Source organism: Zeugodacus cucurbitae, chromosome 2 (genome assembly GCF_028554725.1).
Source record: "Zeugodacus cucurbitae isolate PBARC_wt_2022May chromosome 2, idZeuCucr1.2, whole genome shotgun sequence".
In the NCBI taxonomy this organism is placed as follows: domain Eukaryota; kingdom Metazoa; phylum Arthropoda; class Insecta; order Diptera; family Tephritidae; genus Zeugodacus; species Zeugodacus cucurbitae.
The window spans coordinates 59,719,539-59,740,151 of record NC_071667.1 but is presented as its reverse complement, the minus strand read 5'-3'; the positions used below and the strand labels follow the sequence as shown (position 1 = coordinate 59,740,151).

General features: G+C 36.2%; 2 protein-coding genes and 4 non-coding genes across 6 annotated transcripts; 1 reads left to right on the top strand and 5 right to left on the bottom strand.

Moving 5' to 3' along the window:
* Positions 1–1,573: 1,573 nt before the first annotated feature.
* On the bottom strand, positions 1,574–1,646 carry Trnaa-agc (transfer RNA alanine (anticodon AGC)). The gene has a single exon. It is a non-coding gene; the product is annotated as a tRNA-Ala (tRNA).
* Positions 1,647–2,835: 1,189 nt separating this feature from the next.
* On the bottom strand, positions 2,836–2,908 carry Trnaa-agc (transfer RNA alanine (anticodon AGC)). Its single transcript has one exon. It is a non-coding gene; the product is annotated as a tRNA-Ala (tRNA).
* A 990-nt stretch (positions 2,909–3,898) lies between these two features.
* Positions 3,899–3,971, top strand: Trnaa-agc (transfer RNA alanine (anticodon AGC)). Its single transcript has one exon. It is a non-coding gene; the product is annotated as a tRNA-Ala (tRNA).
* A 9,877-nt stretch (positions 3,972–13,848) lies between these two features.
* Positions 13,849–13,921, bottom strand: Trnaa-agc (transfer RNA alanine (anticodon AGC)). Its single transcript has one exon. It is a non-coding gene; the product is annotated as a tRNA-Ala (tRNA).
* A 497-nt stretch (positions 13,922–14,418) lies between these two features.
* On the bottom strand, positions 14,419–15,885 carry LOC128924115 (uncharacterized). Its single transcript, XM_054235907.1, has 3 exons — positions 15,432–15,885; positions 15,280–15,360; positions 14,419–15,066 (listed from the first exon to the last, which is right to left on the bottom strand). The coding sequence occupies exons 1-3, from the start codon at positions 15,769–15,771 to the stop codon at positions 14,507–14,509; spliced, it is 981 nt and encodes a 326-aa protein (XP_054091882.1). The 5' UTR covers positions 15,772–15,885; the 3' UTR covers positions 14,419–14,506.
* Positions 15,886–18,315: 2,430 nt separating this feature from the next.
* Positions 18,316–19,362, bottom strand: LOC105215840 (uncharacterized). The gene is made up of 3 exons (XM_011190000.3): positions 19,054–19,362; positions 18,891–18,995; positions 18,316–18,823 (listed from the first exon to the last, which is right to left on the bottom strand). The coding sequence occupies exons 1-3, from the start codon at positions 19,358–19,360 to the stop codon at positions 18,426–18,428; spliced, it is 810 nt and encodes a 269-aa protein (XP_011188302.2). The 5' UTR covers positions 19,361–19,362; the 3' UTR covers positions 18,316–18,425.
* Between the last annotated feature and the right edge of the window lie 1,251 nt (positions 19,363–20,613).

The following is a 20,613-nucleotide window of genomic DNA, read 5'->3' as shown; positions in this document are numbered from 1 at the left end:
CCTTTTTGATTTTTTTGTTTCAGTAACTCATTCGACCAAAATTATGTTAGCAGTTGGGGAACTTTTTTTGGCACTTCACAAGGCAGCCCATAACTGCGTTATTTTTCAATATTTTTGTAAAAAAAAAAATCTTAAAATATAGTTCAAAATATACCTTCTCCGAAAAACATTCGATCGAGTACTTTCTTTAACAAAAAAAAATCCCGAAAATCGAATCGACACTGGTACTCGTATAGCCCCTTAATGATCCCAAAGGCCATCATCTCCTTTGTTGCTCATTTTTCAGAATAATTGGACTATCACGAAACGGGGCACAATCTATTCAAACAAGTGATTGGGCATTTCTGTCTAATTTCAATTATTTTCTTCAGCTGGATAGCTTTCGATGCAGTCAGTCATGATGTTTTATATTCCCATTCTATCAGAGGTTTCCAGAGGTCTCCGGCGCCTTAATTGATTTTATGCGCTTGGTCAACTATTTATTTGAAGCGATACTATCTCTGTTGGTGCTCTTAGCGTTCAGTATGACTTGTGCTTGAGCATCCAATTTTACCGAAGCTCATTTCAACCGCCTTAATTTGAAGTACTTATGTTCGATATATATCTAATAACACATAACATGCTTGCTGAATATTTACTGCTACCAATTTGTGGTCGAAAATTTTACAAATTGTACCGATATTTGTCGATTTTTACATACCGTTAAATTAAGTATTTGGTCGGCTAGTTGACATTAAAGGTATTAAGCGAACACATTGCTAATACCTCCACTCACACGTACACACACATGCAATTCATATAAAGCCAATTTTATGTTCAGTCGAAACCAACTTCAAAGTCAACTAATTAATTTGAATATTTCATAAATATTTCGATGCAAATATTTTTTCGTTAATATTTTGCAATAAAACTAATTACGAAAGCGCCACTAACTATTGCAGCCAGCCAACTGAAGCGCACACGAGTTTGGCTTAAGCTTACAAAAATATTAAATTTGCACGTGAACAAGCGCTTACACATATGTACATACACATGCATTTGTGTGTGTGTGTGTGTGTGTGTGCGAGCGTGTGTTCATTGGAACATTTGATTATTAGCCAGCTGAGCGTACCGAGTTTGTTCAATGCCAATGTTTGCTTGATTAGTTGGTGCGTGAATTGCACTTGATTTGTGAAAATATGTATGCACTCGTACAAACACACATACAACTACATATGTACATATAGTATAAGTGAATGTGTGTGTTCCCATATTTTACCAGCGCAAATATTTTAGTTTCGGTATTGCATTTGTATTTGCCGCCACTTCAAATTAGCAGCTTATAGAGCGTTGGCAACGTGTGTTTGTTGCAATTTTTGTTAAATTATGAATTTCCGAAAATAAATACAGCCAATGTTGGCTATATTTTCGTCCTTTTTGGTGCTACAATATTTGTGCATCATGCACCCCTCTCCTCCACTAGCCAATGAAATGCATATTAGCACGGTAAAAATTATTGGATTTAATTTGTATATCTCATGGCGTTGTAAAAGTTTTGGCATTCAGCAGAAAAACACCAAAAATATGTTGGTTTTGGAGATGCGGGGCATCGATCCCCGTACCTCTCACATGCTAAGCGAGCGCTCTACCATCTGAGCTACATCCCCATGTTATTATTTGGTTTTGATTGGCACTATATCGAATTTATCATTACCGTTAAGCAGTGTCTATCTAGACCTTAATCAGCTTGCAAATGCAGTATTTATAAAGGCTTCTGTTTTTTTGGTAATTAAAATGCAGACGGCGTTTGATTTTAAATGTGTTGCACTGGTAAATATTTAACGGTCATATAGCTGTACATTGTCAGAGCACAGTTGTCGTGGAAAAAGCAATACTCTCTTTCATAATTTTATAATATTTATTTTAGATCTACATCCGGACCAGATTTTCCTACCTAATTGAATGATACAGTTCTAGATTTTATTATAATCTTTATAGCTAGTATTTACTCAATATAAAGTTGCAACAAGGAGAATTTCGTACGCTACAAATGTATTAGGTCTACAACTTTGCTTCCGCCGTTTTCCAATAGATGTCTCTAGGGTCAAGAACTGGTCGATTAAATCGATTAAATCTTTTTATATCGATCTTGGACATTTGTGCCAACAATAACCCAACAAAATATTTGTAGAGATCTGTTTGCATCCCAAACTTATTCTCAACTGAAAAATGTCACTTTTTGAGCCGAATTCTCGACATTTGCACGGAATACGCATGCTGCCAGAAAGATGGTCAAAAGTAGTAGCTAGCGACGGCCAATATTTTTAAAAACATTTCTGTAACCGTTTTTATACAAAAAAAACCTTAAATTTACAAAAAAAAAATCGACATAAGCAAAGTTGTAGACCATAGCTCAGGGTTATCCATACTTAAGACTGACCATACATAATATACAATCGACCGATATATGTGGAATTTTAATGAAATTATGGTGAAATTAGTCCCTGACCACAAAGTGTTTTGTTTTCCAAAATGAAACAAATCGGTCTTTATCAGACCCATGAATAAATTACTAATATCAAAACATTCACCTTGCCTCAGTCTGTATTGAGGTATATAGAGTTAATAATTGTATTTACAAATGTATATTTCCTGCGATACCGGAAATATAATATCGAATATATCTCAATAAAATTAGAGAGAATACTTCACTTCGCATAGTTTCAAAATCGAACCGAAAATAGATTGGAAGTAAATTAACCCGTGCCCAATGACATACGAGTACGTACATGTATGTATGTATGTATGTATGTATGTGATTGACGTCTAGCTAATCATTGCAAAAAGTTGTTCGATTGGAGATGCGGGGCATCGATCCCCGTACCTCTCACATGCTAAGCGAGCGCTCTACCATCTGAGCTACATCCCCATGTTGAATGCAACGGTTTTTCGGTATAAAAAATCAATTTGTTTTGCCTAACGGTTTTTAGTGCATAAAATGCATTTGATTGAAAAATAAAATAAATTAGTATGCAAGCGACATGCAGAGTTAACGATGGTACTCACGCAGCGCAATTACTTATAGGCAAGTGCCGACCATCCATTTGTGGTACTCGTAGAAGTGAATGCGTATGTAAATGAGCGATAACTTTCACTTTTTGTTCAGAATTTTTTCTTTTCGAAATATTTTTTTTAACATATAGTCTTACAACTATTCAACCATTTATAAATGACTCATTGAGCTTATTGTTAACCAAGCATATTCCGAAATATTCGGAAATTCATCATCGCATTAACTTTCAACAATATTAGTGTCTGTTCCAACCAGGAGTTGAACCTACGACCTCACAATCGGGAGGAAAGCAGTTAACTTACTAGCCTACTATAGATGACTGAACTGAGATAGCCGAAATGTTCTTAAAAAGTATTAAAACAATGTTTGTGCCAAATCATTTTGAGGTTGGCCAATGTTTATACGAATTAGAAAAAAATCAACAAACTCATGAGTCCAATAATATTAGCTGTCTTCAATTTGTCGAAATTAGGAGAGTGGAGACCCGAACAAACAACTTACAGAATCAAATAAACTGATATAATCAATAATAGTTTAGAATGAGGTTATACTTCTTTATTGATGTATCCACATACTCTCTTCTAAGAATTTTGTTTTTGTTGTTATTTAATAAAAGTGATCATAGTTTTTTACACATTAAGTGCGTTTGGCTACGTACAGTTATACGACCATTGTACCACATATGCATGTGCAACACATTTTAAATCATACGTCGTCTGCATTTTAATTACCAAAATAACGGAAACCAATCAAAATTATGCATTTTCGTGTCGAATTAGGTAAAATTAGACACTGGTTTACGGTAATGACCAATTTGAAATAACGTCAACAACAAAATGACAACATGGGGATGTAGCTCAGATGGTAGAGCGCTCGCTTAGCATGTGAGAGGTACGGGGATCGATGCCCCGCATCTCCAATTAAACCCGTTTTTTGCTAATAGTAAAGGTCAATATTATAATAATGAGGTAATAATGTGGTACTGAGCACATGAAGTGATTAAAAATCATTATTCTTGGGGAATAGTGTAAATAAATAGTTAAGATAGCCAAAGACTTCCAGGATATAATTTAAACAACTCAAACTAAATTCGTCCTTTCCTAACATTTGGCCCTAACATATTCCAGTGGTGAGATAAAGAGGTGATTTACATATCTTCCAATGTAGATTTATGAAACCGATGAATGTATGTGATAGGCGTAGAAACCGTTTAGCCGGTTATAGCAAAATCGATGATAGCGCGTTACTCCTCTCTTTCCCTCGCAGTTTGACGCCCAAGTCGCTCTCCCGCTGGTCCCTCCAATGGAGTGGAGGCCTTCTCCTTCCTAGGCTTCCTCCGGCGGGTACTGCATCGAACACTTTCAAAGCTGGAGTATATTCGGCTATTCGAACAACATGACCTAGCCAGAACGCCAAACTTTCCTCTTGAAATCTCTTAGTGTCGTCACATCTGATGTTGACATCGTCCACGCTCCTGCACGATAAAGCAGGACGGCAATGTTAAGCGCCTTGTAGAGTTTGATTTTGGTTCGTCGAGAGTGGACTTTACTTTTCAATTGCCTACTCAGTCCAAAGTAGCACCTGTTGGCAAGATTGATTCTGCGTCGATACATGTTGAAATTGATAACTGATCGTGTTAGGTATATTTTTATAATTCATTCAGAACCCCAGGAGTCTGCTCCATACCATATAATCTACCACAATTAATAAAATACCATACCTATTAGTAATTGAGTGATCATTCTACAACACTTCAAATATCAGATTGAAATAAATATCTCGCTAAAGCTCTCGAGAGATCGGGTAGTGAACCGGAGAAGGATAACGAACTTTAAACCCATTCTCACTCTTATAATCTTTCTGAATTTTTACGATTCATTCGCAAGCGTACTATTGAGGGAATTGAATAATTTTAGACATACCTTCCGCCTAATGCCACTTGCCACAAAGCAACTCACGTAGCATACTCACCAATGGCTTAGAGCGAATTCCAGTAGTAGTGCTTCATAATTGATTTTAAGTGCTAATTTTAAAGATATATATACGCTGCCCCTAAAAGTCTAGTTAAATCAATATTTAATTTTATTGCTAAGTAGATCAACATTAAGCGACGCTTTTCAATACTTTAAATGCAATACTTATGCCACATGCCACACATGCACAAACAACACGTGCCACACCAATGCAAACGCATACAAGTGAAGCGATAAAAGAATTACCACTACAAATGGGAAAAAATTTCAAGAGGATTAAATAAATCCCAAATCTGATAAGGATTTATTGCAATTACAGCCCACTTCAGCGAACGCAAATGCCGGCATACCATGGTCACATGCCACAAGTACATACATATGTATGGACCAGATGGGCTTATAGATATGTGTGTATGTATGTAAGATTAAGTATAAACACAAACGAAACCGCACAACAAAAAGTACTGGCATATATGGAATAGTATTATACCTGTACTCCATTGTCACCGACCGAGCGAACTAATGTGACTAAACATATTTTTTTGTACTCTGCTAAGCGGCTGTATTGCTCTATATGTACCAAAGCGTTTATATAAGGATACATATATGTATATCGATACACATATGTATAAACATCCACATATGCTGGTGCGGTCTCTCTTGTTATTAATGTTGTCAATGCCACTACGCTAAACCCCCTCACACTAAATGTGCCCATCCCCTCAATTGATAGCTCATCTGTATATTGAGGACAATCGCTACTTGCCATCTGACCATATCAAAATAATGGGTATGGAATTTTTATTTAAGTAAGTGTATCGGCACAATATCTTCCAGCCGCACACGAAAAATTGAAGGACATGAAATAGTTAGACGCAAGCCGGAAGGAAACCCAAAAAATTATAGACACTCACATACACTGAGACTCATTAATATTGTATTTGCTCGGAGGATTTATTAAAACGTCAAATGGCAGGATCAATCGCGCCAAGGCGTAGCACTAACAAACAGACGCACAGGCGTTGTAATAAATGCTTAAGTATGCGGTGTGGTTAATAGTGCTTTGTTATATATAGCACAGACATACTATACATATACTAGCTTGAGTCTATTATGGGTTGCCGGGATTAATTTCTATATAAACAGTATCTTATACAATACAACAGCTCCTAGTAGTCAGTAGAAATAATGATAAATTGGAATTGAGTGACACTTATCACTAGCCAGGTATTTTTCCGAACTCCTGTTTTAAATAACCCGTTAAATCTTCAAGCCATCCAGTTAGCTTTAGCTCATTTAGATTATCGATGAATTTTACACCTGTGTTACCCTGTGCTAGCTATTGTAGATTCTAAGGATAGGATGTCATTGGATTCACTTTTATTTTAAATGATTATCTCGAGAGTTGCGCCATGATTCCAAAATTCTGATCTTCTTCTTAAAACAAATGCCAAAATTATCAGAAACTTTTCGATTCTTTATGTTCAACATAATCGACGAATGATAGCTATAAAGTTTATATAAAACCCGTTATGTACGCATAATGTTGATCTTTAAATAAAAAAAAAACCTAATTATTCAAGGTTTTACCAATTACAATACTTCAGGCGTTGTAAATCTATGGTCCTATCTCTTAAATTGGAGACCTACGTTGAATGTTTCAAACTAAAATAAATAATGTTGAAAAAGTGGAATAGATATTACCGAACCTCGAAATTCGAAACATTCAAACACCACAAGAAATACATTTGTTCGCCTGAACACAGGCAAGTTAGAAAATTATCTATTTTCTCGCCACCAACGATGAAACTTTTGTAAAAATAAACAAATTGGACAGTGGTTGGGCCACTTTAGGCTAGATATGTAGAACGATTCGGGAACAGTTTATGTCGATATAATTCTAAGTAATATTAATACTAGTAACTGTATGATTGACGGGCTTATCAATCAAAACCCTTTAAGTACTGACACCCCTACATGCTTCACTTCGTACAGTTCAAACATGAGTTCGAATATTTAAGTTCTCCAACATGAACGAAGCTACAGACATTTCATCCCTTAGCCGAAGCTTTTGAAGTCACTCTGCTTAAAGAACCGCTATAATTCAAACTATTTTCGATTATTTCGGATTTCAACAAGACGATGATCTTAAACTATCCGGCAATATATTATATATATTTGGACTACAACTTTGCTTCCGCCGTTTTTTTGTAAATTTAATTCTTTTTTGTATAAAAACGGTTACAAATGTCGATGAGCCTCAGCCGCACTTCTTGGAATTAAAAAAAAAGCAAAATGTTGAGAATTCGACTCAAAAAGTGACATTTTCAGTTTAGAATAAGTTTGGGATGCAAACAGATCTCTACAAATATTTTGTTGGGTTAATGTTGACTCAAATGTCCAAGATCGATATAAAAAAATCGATTTAATCGACCAGTGCTTGACCCTAGAGAGATCTATTGGAAAACAGCGGAAGCAAAGTTGTAGACCTAATACATTTTTTCTCGAATACTTACCATATATGATGCTTCCAGCGATTTTTATATTTTTTTAAATAATTGTCTATGGCTAATAATCAAAAATGTGGATTAGGGCAATCTTTGGAATCGGCAGTATATATGTATAATATTTTCCCAAAGTTCCTAGAAGGTGGTGCTTAGGGTCTCAATATCGAATAGGCGCACCATTTCAAATAATGTCAATTGACCCATCGGAATGACGGTTATACCTTTTTGTGAATAATCGTGAAGGGCCGATCTTATGTGAATAATCCATTGATAATTCATTTATTTAAGGCTAATATCGAGTACTTTATTAATCACGCGGTAGTGACCGTGTGTTAGGAACTAGTTTAAGCTGAGTAGTACAATTTAATTATATTATACACGGTCCTTCTTTTTAATTTGTACATACAGTGGAACTTCTCTAACTCGAATCACCAAAATCCACAAAAAACTTCGAGTTAGAGAGACTTCGAGTTATAGTATTTTTATTAAAGCATATAAATTTTCAAAAGGTTGTAAAATATAGATTTATTCTCAGTTTTATTTATTTAAAGAGGTTTTCTGTAATTTTGTTTGTTTGGATTTTGCTATTTTTTGGCTCCTGACGTCTGTATCCCATGCCTTGTGTTAGATGATTTTGCAATCCATAAGTGTACTATTATATTTTTTGTTCGCCTCCGTACGCTATAGAGGGACTATTTTAAAATTCTGCCTCGATAGTAAAATTTTAAATTTTGTATTATGCCCTGACCAAAAAGTTCGATTTATGGAAGGAAATTTGTATGAAAGTTGCCTTCTATTGCCAATTCAAGAATTCGAGTTATGGAGAACTTCGAGTTATAGAAGTTCGAGTTATAGAAGTTCGAGTAATAGAGAATCCACTGTATACACATATATCAGATAAATCTGACATTTAGTAAATACATACATATGTATGCCCTGACCTATTAATTATTTCACAGCCAAGCGTGCGCATTCTTAGCAGATTAAAGCAATTCTCTAGGGCTTTTGTATGACAGAGCATATGGTGCTACACCTGCAATAAAGACAGAATCACACACTCAATATATTCTCAATGCCATATAGGGCATGTACTTATATCTCCTTTATATATATATATATATGTTTATGTATATATGCAGGTATGTACAAATACTCACCATTCATGAAGAGCCTCGTCAATTGTATTTATTTATTTATTCGTTTGTCTCCAGCAAACCATCGCAGTTACCGTGACTTGCATTACTAGCGCTCCAATTGGTTTTTAGGCTACCTTGCCGTTGTAATGCCGCGTGCGGTTTGCCAATTTCTTTCCTCTCAAATTGAGCTGTCAACTCGGCCGTACATTATTGCGAGTTACTTCTAAAAGCTTGTGGCTCGGTAGAATGTCAATATTGTTGTTTTATTTTCGTGCTTGTTTTGTTCCCTTTATTTGTTATTTGTTGTTGGCCATTGTGTGCTCCATTGTAGTTTGGCGCTATTCCCATTTAGTGTTTGTTTGTAACTTGTATCGTTTGTAATTGTTAAACTACAGTCGTGTGACAAATTAACACTCAACAATTTATTGCCCATCTCCTCCGTGTACGTGTCGTATTACCCGTCTAAGCAATTCAATGATGAAGATCTATGTTGGATTTCTGAAGATAAACGAGTATTTTTGCACAAATGTGACAATCGGTTTCCGCTTAATTTCATTCGGTTAACTTACAAGCTGTTGCTTTGGTCTTTCCTTGGGGTATCCTTTGAGCTTGTGAGTTTACTTGTTACTCGAAAATACCTATAATGAGTGCGAGTGTGTGATGTTTGCAAGATATTAAATGACCATGAAATTGATTTGCTACTATTGGTCACAAACTGATTTCAATCTGTATGCTCTCAAGGCTACTTCTTAATTAATCTGATCAGATCTCAAGTCGAACTCTTCAAGTGAACGACCATCAAGAAAGCAAGTTGATGTAGGCCAGCGCAAGGTCCCATTACTAGTGGTGAAGAAATGAATACATTAATAAACTGAAAAATATAAGATCACATAATTGGATCTAGTCCTTTCTCAATTACGAAATATAATCGGTTTTTAGAGTCTTTTTATAGATCCTACCTCATAGCCTCCAGCTTTTACTGTAAAACACATAATACACATCCACTATCCACATGTCTCTTCGAATTGGATCATTGGTCGTCGAATGAACACGGTAGGCGTTGGACAAAGACCAGTACCTGTACGGCTGCGAGATCATGTTGGTTTAAAGTGGATCGCAGGATATCCACTGAGATATTTGTTCTTAGTAAGGTTCAGCACTCCGTGATGATAGGAGTCATTACTGGCCATAATAACATGACGGATGCAAATTGTCAAAGTTGCATGGACGAAGTTGAGATTGAGACACTTTCTCCTTCATTGTCCAGCTTTCGCTAGACTGCGGCTGAAACATCTTGACAGGACCAACTTCTGAGAACCTGGTGAACTGTCCGGATTACAAATTAGTTGCCTGAGTGTCTTGGGCATCCATTTTGAGGAGTTTGCGGCATCACAAAGGACTGGCTTTAACTGTCCGCACAGGAGATCAGCCTCGTTTAACCCAACCTAACCTAATCTACTGTAAAACAAAATAATTAAAGAGCCATAAATATTAAATCTAGATTCAACTAGGGAAGAAAAGCATATGGAATTCTAAGTAAAAAATTATTCAAAGTAATTCAACATCTTTTTAGACTACCGCTTATCATCAAAGAACTCGAGCTTTCATGTGAGATGAGAAACATATATAGTTCTTGAGAATGGTAGTTCGGTGTAGAGAAAGACATTGCAAGACTCTGTTCGGTTGGTTTGCTGAGCAGTATACGCAGATAAATCTTTGCCTAGAACCTAGCATGTATTGTATAGTCGAACTGCGATTTCTTTTTTATTTAGATTGCGATTCAAATATTGCTTTTTAACTATAAATTCTTCGAAACAAGTTTTAATTTCAATATTAAAATATCAGTTCTTTGAATAATTAATGTCTAGCGGAAAATATCTTACGGAAGTATATTCTGAGTCTCGTAAATGCTTTGTCACTTGAGTAGAACATCAAAACTATTTCTTCAGAGCTCAGTGTACTCGTATTCCTTTTCTTCGCTGGGTGCTCGGCTAAAGCTATCTAAGCTTCACTTCTCTTAGATACCAAATCGGATCGCAGGGAAATTCCTCCGATGACAGGATCCAGGGTGTCCGGTAAGACAGGATTCAGGGTGTCCGTGACATTGTTGAAAACTTGATATTCCGAGGTGTAAATTTTCTGTGACAAAGTGACCTCTAAGCTGGTGTCTTAAATTAAGACCTCTTCACGAAAGAATATCAGTTTTTCGCTTTCAGAACTTCAACCTGATTGATATATGAAGTGAGGCTTCAAAGATCAATCAGGTAGGTTGAAAACTTTTATGAAAAGTACGAAGCCGTGGTCGATATTTAGTTTCTAATGCAGATGAGAACAAAAATTTAACTTTCTGCGAACTTTGAGAAATACAATTCCTTTAAATTATTTAATAAATATTTCTAATTTTATCGACTTTCATTCCACTCCCACCCAATTTCTTTGGAATATTTGCTCTAATTCATTTCAAATTCCATACAGCATGCGAAAAAACTCACACCAACCTCAACGAGAGACAATTTAATTTCCGTCACTTAGTTTATAAACCAAACAACAACAACAATAACAACTATAGATATAAGACATATAAAAAATCAAAAGCGATATGTGATTTAGCAATCTAACATTTTACCACACATTCATGCTTCACTTGACTTTTGACCAACACGGAAGCATGGCAGCCAGACACACATACTCACATACCCATATGCGAGTACACGTATGAATAGCATGCTGTTCCCAGATTAGCGCCTGCTGTTGCCGCCTCAAAGGGCAGCGGCGGCGTAAGCGTTGGGCCAATGTGAGGCGAAAGCCAAGTGTTTCGATTGAGGAAATCGAGCGAACAAGTGGCAAATTTGTAGGTGAGTATATGTGTGTGTGAATATTAGGTGGGTGCTTAAATGTGGGAAGAAAATTTTAAGTTGATAAAATAAATGTTTTTAGTCTTCCTTTAGGATAGTCTGTACTCTTTAGAACTCATCTATATAACTTTAAGTTGAGATAGCTTACAATGAGCCATAACTGATTGAGCGGTCCAAACTGGAAAAATAATGATTCAAGAATCACCCTAATACTTGCATATGTAAATATATTGAAAAACACTACAAACTACTACTTGATCTACTTTTACACAGGATATGTGAGTGTGTCTAGAATAGCAGAAGCCAGTCAGGCACTTCAAAGAGCATGTTGCGCCGTGCGTTGTGTGGAATAAAAAAGTGACTGCTTCTCAAAGTTTTCAACTGCTTTATAGCGTGTTAAATGCCACACCCACACACACATACACCGTGCGGTTGAATGTTGGAATTTAACTGTGCGTGTGAATTCTAACACACATACACATACATATCTACAAACACTTACAAGCACACACAATGTCAAACGCCACACGCAACAACAACAACAAACAGCAACGCGCCTAGGCAAGTGACTTGCTTGCGGTTTAGCTCCGTATCGGCCGAGTTGTGTCGGCAATATTTATGACCCGCCTGGGTACAGCAACACGCCTGCCATCATACACCGATTTAAAGCTACGGAGATGTAGGCGAAACGCTGGTGGGCGTACGCGTGAATGTGTGTGTGTGTGTATGTGCGAGCGTCCGGGCAACCACAGTTGCTGTATTTGCTAGTGGCGTGACCTGATATCGAATTACTTCAATTTTAGTTTCCTTTCGAATTGGAAAATGACTACATGACTGCGCTATTAGCCGCAATACAAAATTCTAAAGGCACCGCACACACACACACATACTTCTGCATAAGAAGCCGCCTATGTGCGTGCGTGCGTTCGTTGTTGGGCAGCAAAATCGAAATCAAAGGGCGTTTCTAGCCTATCGCCTCGCAACGCAAGTGTTTTAGCGGCGCTACGAACTGGTGCACACACCCAGCCATACAAATAGACACACACACGTATACTCTCATATATTCATTGATGATTTCTAATATTGTATGGCTCACGGAATCGGTTATGTTTATTTTATCAAGCAAGTAAATTGATTTGATTTCCGCCTAACAGGTGATTTCCGTAACACATTTTCAAAGTGATTGGCTTGGGTGTTGATGCGTGCCTACACATACATTCCATATAAATGTACATATATACTACTAGGAGTGTGTGTATGTGTTTGTGTAAATATTGACCTGCTATAAATATACCGAACTTTGTAGGTTTGAACGCCTGTGAGTGTGCTGTGTTGTGATTGAATTTTTTATGCGCCGTTGCATTAGTTATTGCCTTGCATTATTAATATTGCATTGATTTGTTTTTGTTGACCAGATTATGCTCGGTTGATTATAAAATAAGCGCGATGACAATCTACTGGAAGTAGACAAATTCATTACATAAATTGGTATCAAGTACCATGGCAGTGAAATATTTACATACTTGGAGCTATCGGACCATGAGCAGTTCTTATGCAGAATTCTAGCCTGTCCAATTCTAAAGTTGGAATCAAACATGGATTGTCAAAACAAAACAAAAAGGCAAGGCGGCAATACTAGCATTGAAAACGATGACAGTACACTCTAGTTCTGCCTACCGGAATCATTTGTAACTCTAAAGCGGTTAAGCTTGCAAGAGAGAGTACCCTCGAAACATTGACGTCGTAATGGGATCGGGTTGGCACCCGAGGTCCACTCGGGTAAGAACACTAGACATACAGACATCGCATAAGCTCGTCAAGTGAGGTCTTTTTGCCCAATGTGGAGCGTAAAAGGTCCTTTGAACTGCTTTCTCTTATAAAGGTCCATCTCGGACGATCGTTGGTGTGCTTACTGGAAATTGTCCAAAAGACACGTATGCGCTGAGACTTGGGATCCTGGCAGATATATGTTGCCAAAGCTGTTTGGAGGAAGGCGAGGTAGCATTTCCTGCTGCATTGTCCAACTTTTGTCTGACTGAGGTTGAAACACCTTGGAAGGCGAAATTAGCGAATTGGATGAAATTGACATTAGCCGTCTAAGAAGTTCGTAAAAGATTCTAAGAGTTTTGCCGAATCTAAAGGATTTTGATTCATTAGGCGTTTGTTTGTATCGCAAAGGACAGCGCTCAAAACTGTCTAAGTTAGATCTTCCTGCATATCTAGAGATCTGCCTACTAACCAAACCCAATTCTATTTCCCAATCGGGAGGTCTAATTCCTCAAACTTCGATAAAAATTAAGGAACAAAATAATTAATGATACCTTTTGGAGATGCGGGGCATCGATCCCCGTACCTCTCACATGCTAAGCGAGCGCTCTACCATCTGAGCTACATCCCCAGGTTGAATACGTTTCTTTTCTTATATTATTATTTTGTATATTCACTTATTTCTGGGTCAATAAATGCATTGTTGGCTACTTTGAAGTCGCTTCTTTAAGCCACTATTCACTTCATGGTAATGCGTTAATTTAAATGCAATTGACGTTGCTGTAATCGAAGCGAAGACAACTCAAAGCATAAACAGATGTTTTCGTTTAAGTATTTTAGTCACGAAGTCTTGCAGACTTACGGCAAAACAGGCGAAGTTTTAACCGACTTTGTTACTCTTTATTCGTGATGAAATCGCGTATCTACTAGCTGGCTAGTATTTTGAATGGATTCCCATATATTTAATGGAACCAGTCCGGGTTGGTGTAAAGCCCAGATACGAAAACTTTGAAAAGGAATACTCATTTAAATGATATCCGAAAAAAATACTATTGTATGCAAGTCTTCTTCTTCGGGTCAATCATTTACCAAGTAATTATGTAAGGGGCTTTTATCTTTATTTAAAGAAAAAATAGATCATTTATTTAGATTACTTCTTACATTTTTTAGAATTACTACATAATTACTTAAGAATCTAGTATAGTTTCAACCCTACTCATTTCACAACTTTCTTATCGGTTTTTACATTATCACCGACATTATCGCCAACTTCATCGTAATCTTCCCATATATACTCAATAGTTGGTACACCCATCTCATTTACTGGATTCAAGAAATAATTACAATCACAGTTATATGGATGTTGCATGTTGAAACTATTGAAACCAGCTGAATGCGGTGGCCAAGCGTAATGCGGATATCTGCGAAAGGGTGGCAACATTTTCATACGATTACGACGTGACTTCAACAGTTTCCTTCTCAACTCTGTTAGATCTTCAATACTGACGGCTGGCATGACTTCAGGTTTCGTTAGTCCATTTACGGAGCTTTTGGCGTCTGACCCTTCATCCAATAATGCCGAATGCAATAATGCTTCATTGAATGGTATATCTTCACAATCAAGTGCCTTGGCTAGAGCTGAAGAACGTTGACGATTTTTCGGCATATTTCCAAAAGATTGGTCTGATTTCAGTGCGCCATTTGTGTTCCCATTGGTATGACCTAATTCTGATTCGGAATCGGATTCGTTAGCGGAGTCAGAAAGCGGGTGCAGCTCTGTAGTGGAAGAATAGAACTCATTTGTAATTAGGTTTATAAAGTGAACTGTGTTTAATGAACTGAAAGAAAATTAAAATATTGTCGATTTTGTCTTGTGAAGAAGAACAAGGTCAGGCACCTAATCCGACAGCCTGCCAAAATCAATGAAGACCAAAGTTCTTCATATTTTTGTCATGCTAGTCTTACTTATATATAATATTGATGACTCACTCGATAGCAGATCCTTTAATCCCTCCTTTAAACGTTTTCGCGCTTCTGGATCATTGTTTCTAGCAGCTGAAGTTTTCGACCCTTTAAAATAAGAATTTCAAAGATTTTCAAAAAGATTTCAGTATACTTTTCACACGCGTAATTTCACTCACTTTCTGGCTGTTTAACTCCTCCATCACGCACTTTTACATCCGATTGCACCGCCAACAACATTCTGTGCTTATGATCGTAGACTTTTCCAGCATGCTCGCTCTTCAATTCATGCACAGCCTCGGTATTATTCGGCAAAAGCGGCAATGCGATATGCGTTTCATTGAACTGTGAATTCAATTGTGGACTCCGCTTTACTGGGCTTGCAAAACTCTTCGGCGCTGGTGCGACTGTTGTGGCAGCAATGGGTTGCCACTTCGCTGGCTGTCGCAATCTTGGAGCACCAAAGCTTCGATGCACACAAAGGCAACACAAAACGAATGCAAAATGAATCACTTGCATGCTGATAATTAGTAACGCGAAGACTTCTTCTAATATTTTCTAAGTCACACAGAATTTGACAATAACAATTAGCTGCTGACGCACGTCTTAAGCAAACCACAAGTTGCACGAGTTTCTTTGCTGGCAATGTGACAATTGGCGTCTTGCCGCTGCTATTTATGGTGATCTATGAAAATTGTATACGTGATATCTTCGCGATTTTCGAAATCAAATTTTGTCTTATGTAAAATGAGAAGATGCTGATTAACTGATGAGTCAATGGCCTGCTTGTTTTCTTTCTAGATTGCAGACTGCTCTTTGTATCTTTGTACTTATGTAAAAACCGAAAATATAATTGAAAGCTTATCTTAATAACTGAAAAATAAAAAATGAACTTCTAACCACCTACAAGTTGAGCCAATGTTGCACGAAAAGAAGTACAGCTGACCTTCGGAATGGTTATCTCAACTTCATTTTTTTATTACTTCCTTACTTCTATAGCACGATTACAATATAATATTTTAATTGAGTGGAAAATATAATTATACATACTATATATGGATATTACAACGAACTAGATCTTTTAAAATCCTACACCTACATATAGTAATTTCAAGAGTTCTACACTGTCCGGTATACAACCCTTATTCCAAAGAAAACACGGACCAATAACGCACCGTTTATTGGCTTCCAACTGCTTAGTCTTGCCATTACGTTTACGGAGTTACGTAAGCCTAAAAATAGTGGTTTAAGGAAGTAAAATTTTTACTGAATAAAATTATGGTTTCACGCATTGTATGACTTCGTTATTACTCAGTTGCTTTGGTACCACAAATTGATAAACGCATCATATGAGTTCCGAACCGAGTCCAAAAAACCTTAAGGCTTAATATTGCTTGTACAGGGACAATTGTCCAGGACTCTCCAGATCACGCACACGACACCCTCATCACTGGCAACCATTCCAACTTTGTTATTTTTATACCACCTATATTTGGGGTTATCAGATAAACCCCATCATAAATTCAGGACTTTGTCGGACAGATTCGAAAAAATTGTTAAACCATTTGAAGTCTTTTATTCCGTTTTTTAACGGAGTTGTGGTAGAGTAGAATCAGTCGTTTCGCCCTAAAATAATCACTATATTTTTTTTACAAATAAGGACATCGTATTCACGAAACTGGAAAGCTATCGACTAGAATGTTAATAAACTTACACGATAAGGGGAAAGTTTGTGAGCCTTCTGAGTAGAAACGTTATGAATATAATCGTAGTACATGTAAGTAACATTATCCATCTGTAACCATAGACGATTTCGTTAAAAATTATAGAATAAATACGTTTATTGATGTCAGCTGACCCTCAACTCAAAAATCTATCTTTCCCAGTGTATTTGCCGCTAAGCCATGTTTCCATAATGCAGATTAAGTAATTGATCTATCCCGAATTAAGCTGGATTTATCTTTTTTCCTTTAGAACGAACTAGTAGTAGTAGTATTGTTTCAGATTTATTCTTTCTTTGGAAAACTTAATGTATCCCACGTTTGTATATAAAATCGAATAATATGAAGTCAGTAAATCCAAAATCCTGAAGCTCATAATTCTTATTTCTATCGTAGCATCCGTATTTAATGTAATTTTTCTTTTAACGATAGTTCTTTGAATAATTATTTAAGATTGTCGGATAAGAGGATAAGGGAATCAGTCTGACATTTTCATAAAATCGATTTTTTATTTTTTGCTTATTCGATAGTTTATACTTTCAAAAATATCCTGTGAAAGCGGTAAGATCGTATCTTGAATAGTTTTTGAATGGCAGCGTTCGAATCGTGGTATAAGCTGCTTCACTTCAACTTTAAACTGACCGACTTCAAATTTAAACTGAGTCTTCTTGAAAATATTTTCTATACAATGACCTACACTCTTTTTGATTTGTTGAAAATTGTCAATTTGACATTAAAAAAATTCAATTTTTTACTTAAAAAATGATTTTTTTATGTCAATTTTTGATATTTTTCAAAAATCATAGGTTAGGTTAGGTTAATTTTTTTTGTTTCAGCAACTCATTGGGCCTTAATCAGGTCAGCAATTAGGTAACTTTTTTTTGGCACCTCCGAAGACAGCATATAACCCCGTTACTTTTCAAAATTAAAAAAAAAAAATTGAAATGTAGCTGAAAATATACCTTATCATGTGCAAACATTTTCGAAACGGTCGATCGAGTACTTTCTTTAAAAAAAATTCAGGAAAATAGCCAAATTTTTCATGGGTAACACTGGTATAGCCACTTAAAGACAAATCTTGGTAAAAACCCTTACATGATTAAAAGTTCTAGTCTAAATACACTACTAAGTCCATTATTTTAATCCTTTCAAGAACCTTTGCAGGCATTTTAGATTTAAAAATAGTTAACAAGTTGGAAACTTGTAAGTAATAGTAATAATTTTATTCATTTCTGGACATTACGCAGGAAATTAATTTTATAATATTAAAGCTCATGAGAGCCAGAGAAGATGTTGACTCTTTATTTATTCCATTAATGACTACACTTAAAGCAATAAAACGTGTTTTACCAATTAGAATATATTTGTATTTAGCTCATATTATATATAATTACATATCTTTAATACCGATGAATGATTAGAAATAATAGAATACCCTACAGTCTACAGCATTTAATTCTCTTCAGAACTCAAATCTGCCCAAGCTTTATCAAAATCACCTTCATGCTCATAGTCCAAGTCCCGCAAGTGGCTCAATGAAAATGGTAAATGCGAAGAATCTTTAACCGCACCCGTTCTCGACTTCGATCGCTGACGCTTTCGGTTATTTTTAGACGAACGCGTTCGTGCGTATGCGCTCTTCGTTTTAACTGATTCATTGGGTTGTCGCTTTTGGTTTTCAGGCCAAGTTAAACTACCCGTTAAGACAACGCGTTCATTTTCTACATCTTCGCATAGAATCGGTTCAATATAAGTAATCGGTTTACGTGGCTCCTTTCGTATGATCCATGGAAATGTCGGTGGCACATAATGAGGCGCAATATTCACACATTTGTTGGTGGGTTGGAGTTCTGTAGGGTTTGTTGGAGATAAGAGCTTACAATATTTTATTGATATTAGTTTATGGGAAACACTTACTTTTCAAAATCTCCTTAAGCATCGTCGCATCAATCAGGAAAGTCTCATTTGATGATTTTTTCGCGGGATTATTGCCATTTGTGGAGGACTGGCCTAAATTAGAAGCTTTTTCGAAAATGTTTAATATATTTTAATGAAAAATAAAACAATGACAATAACTTACCTTGTGTTGGATCCTTAACATGGCGTACATTCACATCCGATAGGACAACCAGTAGAATTTTATGCTTCTGATCGTAGATGCTGGTGTTATTGAAGGCAGTGGGGTTTACAGTTACGTTGTTGGTGGCCGCTGCCACTAAGGGCGTTGTGGTCTCAGTAGGCGCTACGGTTGTTGTAGTTCTTGTTGTAGTTGTAGTTGTAGTTATTTCATCCAAGTCAATGGGAGGGCCAAGCTTTTTTCCTTTTTGACCAACAACAATGCTCCAGTTGAGACAAAAGCAACCAAATAAAATGTAAAACGCTTTCATGGCGATTTTAGAAAAACGAACGGTAGTTGTAATTTATTGAAACAGAATAAGAAACGCTGCACTTTAATGTTGCAACAAATGACACTTTCAATTAAATTGCAATTTGTTGTTCTTACTTTGGCTATTTATAATTTATTTTAGGTTTCTCAAACGTGATTTGTTTGTGATTTGTGAAAAGGTGCTATTATGTAAGCCAGCATTTGGATAATTACGCTGTCAATGGACTGTATGGTGTGGGTTACAGCTTGTTGTTGCTTTTTATGCAATATTTACTTTTTTTATGATTTTATTGTGACAAAGTTGAAACAAAGTGGCAATAGAAAATCTAACATATATGTATGTATATAAATAAATAAAAATCAGGAGTGGCTCCCAAACTATAATCCCACAGTATTTTCAACTTTTTCTGATTATCAAACTGTTTGCTGGGGAGCTTTGAAAGCTTTGATACAATACAACGCTCTTCAAACTATTTAAACCCAACAAGCAAAAAACTGAAAACAAGTGTTAATCGCTTAAAAAGTTACAAAGTCTTAAGTTCGAATTAAATAATGCTGTTTGAGGAATTCAGATATATATATGCTTGTATATATTTATATGGGACTAAATAATTGTATATCAGGCATGTTCTGCAAATCGTTTTCGGGCAATATTTCCACATTTTCCGTTACAAATCGTTTGACATGTTCTGTAAATCGTTCCGTTTTTGTTTTTTCGAACATCGCCAAATCGTTTTGTCTCCCTGTTCTGAAAATTAGGCATCATATTACTCTTGGTATTCCAAATTTTTGCACAAAATGAAGTTTGCCTTTTGTGGAATCCACACATTCATTAACATACATGCATGCTTCTACTCAGAGCAATATCGGTATACTTCTCAACTGAACTTTGATATGAACCTTCAGCGAAAATCCTAAGACTTGCCGCCAATTTTATTAAATTAGATATAGACGATTCTCTAAAGGTATGATTTCGTTGAGTATTCCTAAAAACGCTTACTTAATCCATAGCTGGAAACAAACCTGAAGCTAAAAGAAACAAGTAGAAACGTTTTAGCAAAACTCACATGGAATCCGGTGCAGACAGGGGATTTGAATGGTTTCTGAAATACTGCTTTTCAATTCTACCTTGAGTAGTTTCGTGAGCAGTTCGTTGAACACATAAATGGCCATAAAAAATATTTATTCTTTAATAAAAAAAAATATTTAATTTCATATTATTTAAAATTTTTAACAATCTTCTTTATTTGTTTT

Excerpts from the sequence above, each read along its gene's own strand:
- LOC128924115 (XM_054235907.1), bottom strand. The coding sequence starts at position 15,771 with ATGCAAGTGATTCATTTTGCATTCGTTTTGTGTTGCCTTTGTGTGCAT. Across the intron at positions 15,361-15,431 it reads AGGAGTTAAACAGCCAGAAA|GGTCGAAAACTTCAGCTGCT; the intron begins GTGAGTGAAATT and ends CTTATTTTAAAG. Across the intron at positions 15,067-15,279 it reads ATTAAAGGATCTGCTATCGA|AGCTGCACCCGCTTTCTGAC; the intron begins GTGAGTCATCAA and ends CTTCCACTACAG.
- LOC105215840 (XM_011190000.3), bottom strand. The coding sequence starts at position 19,360 with ATGAAAGCGTTTTACATTTTATTTGGTTGCTTTTGTCTCAACTGGAGC. Across the intron at positions 18,996-19,053 it reads TGTTAAGGATCCAACACAAG|CTTCTAATTTAGGCCAGTCC; the intron begins GTAAGTTATTGT and ends TTTTCGAAAAAG. Across the intron at positions 18,824-18,890 it reads GCTTAAGGAGATTTTGAAAA|AACTCCAACCCACCAACAAA; the intron begins GTAAGTGTTTCC and ends CAAACCCTACAG.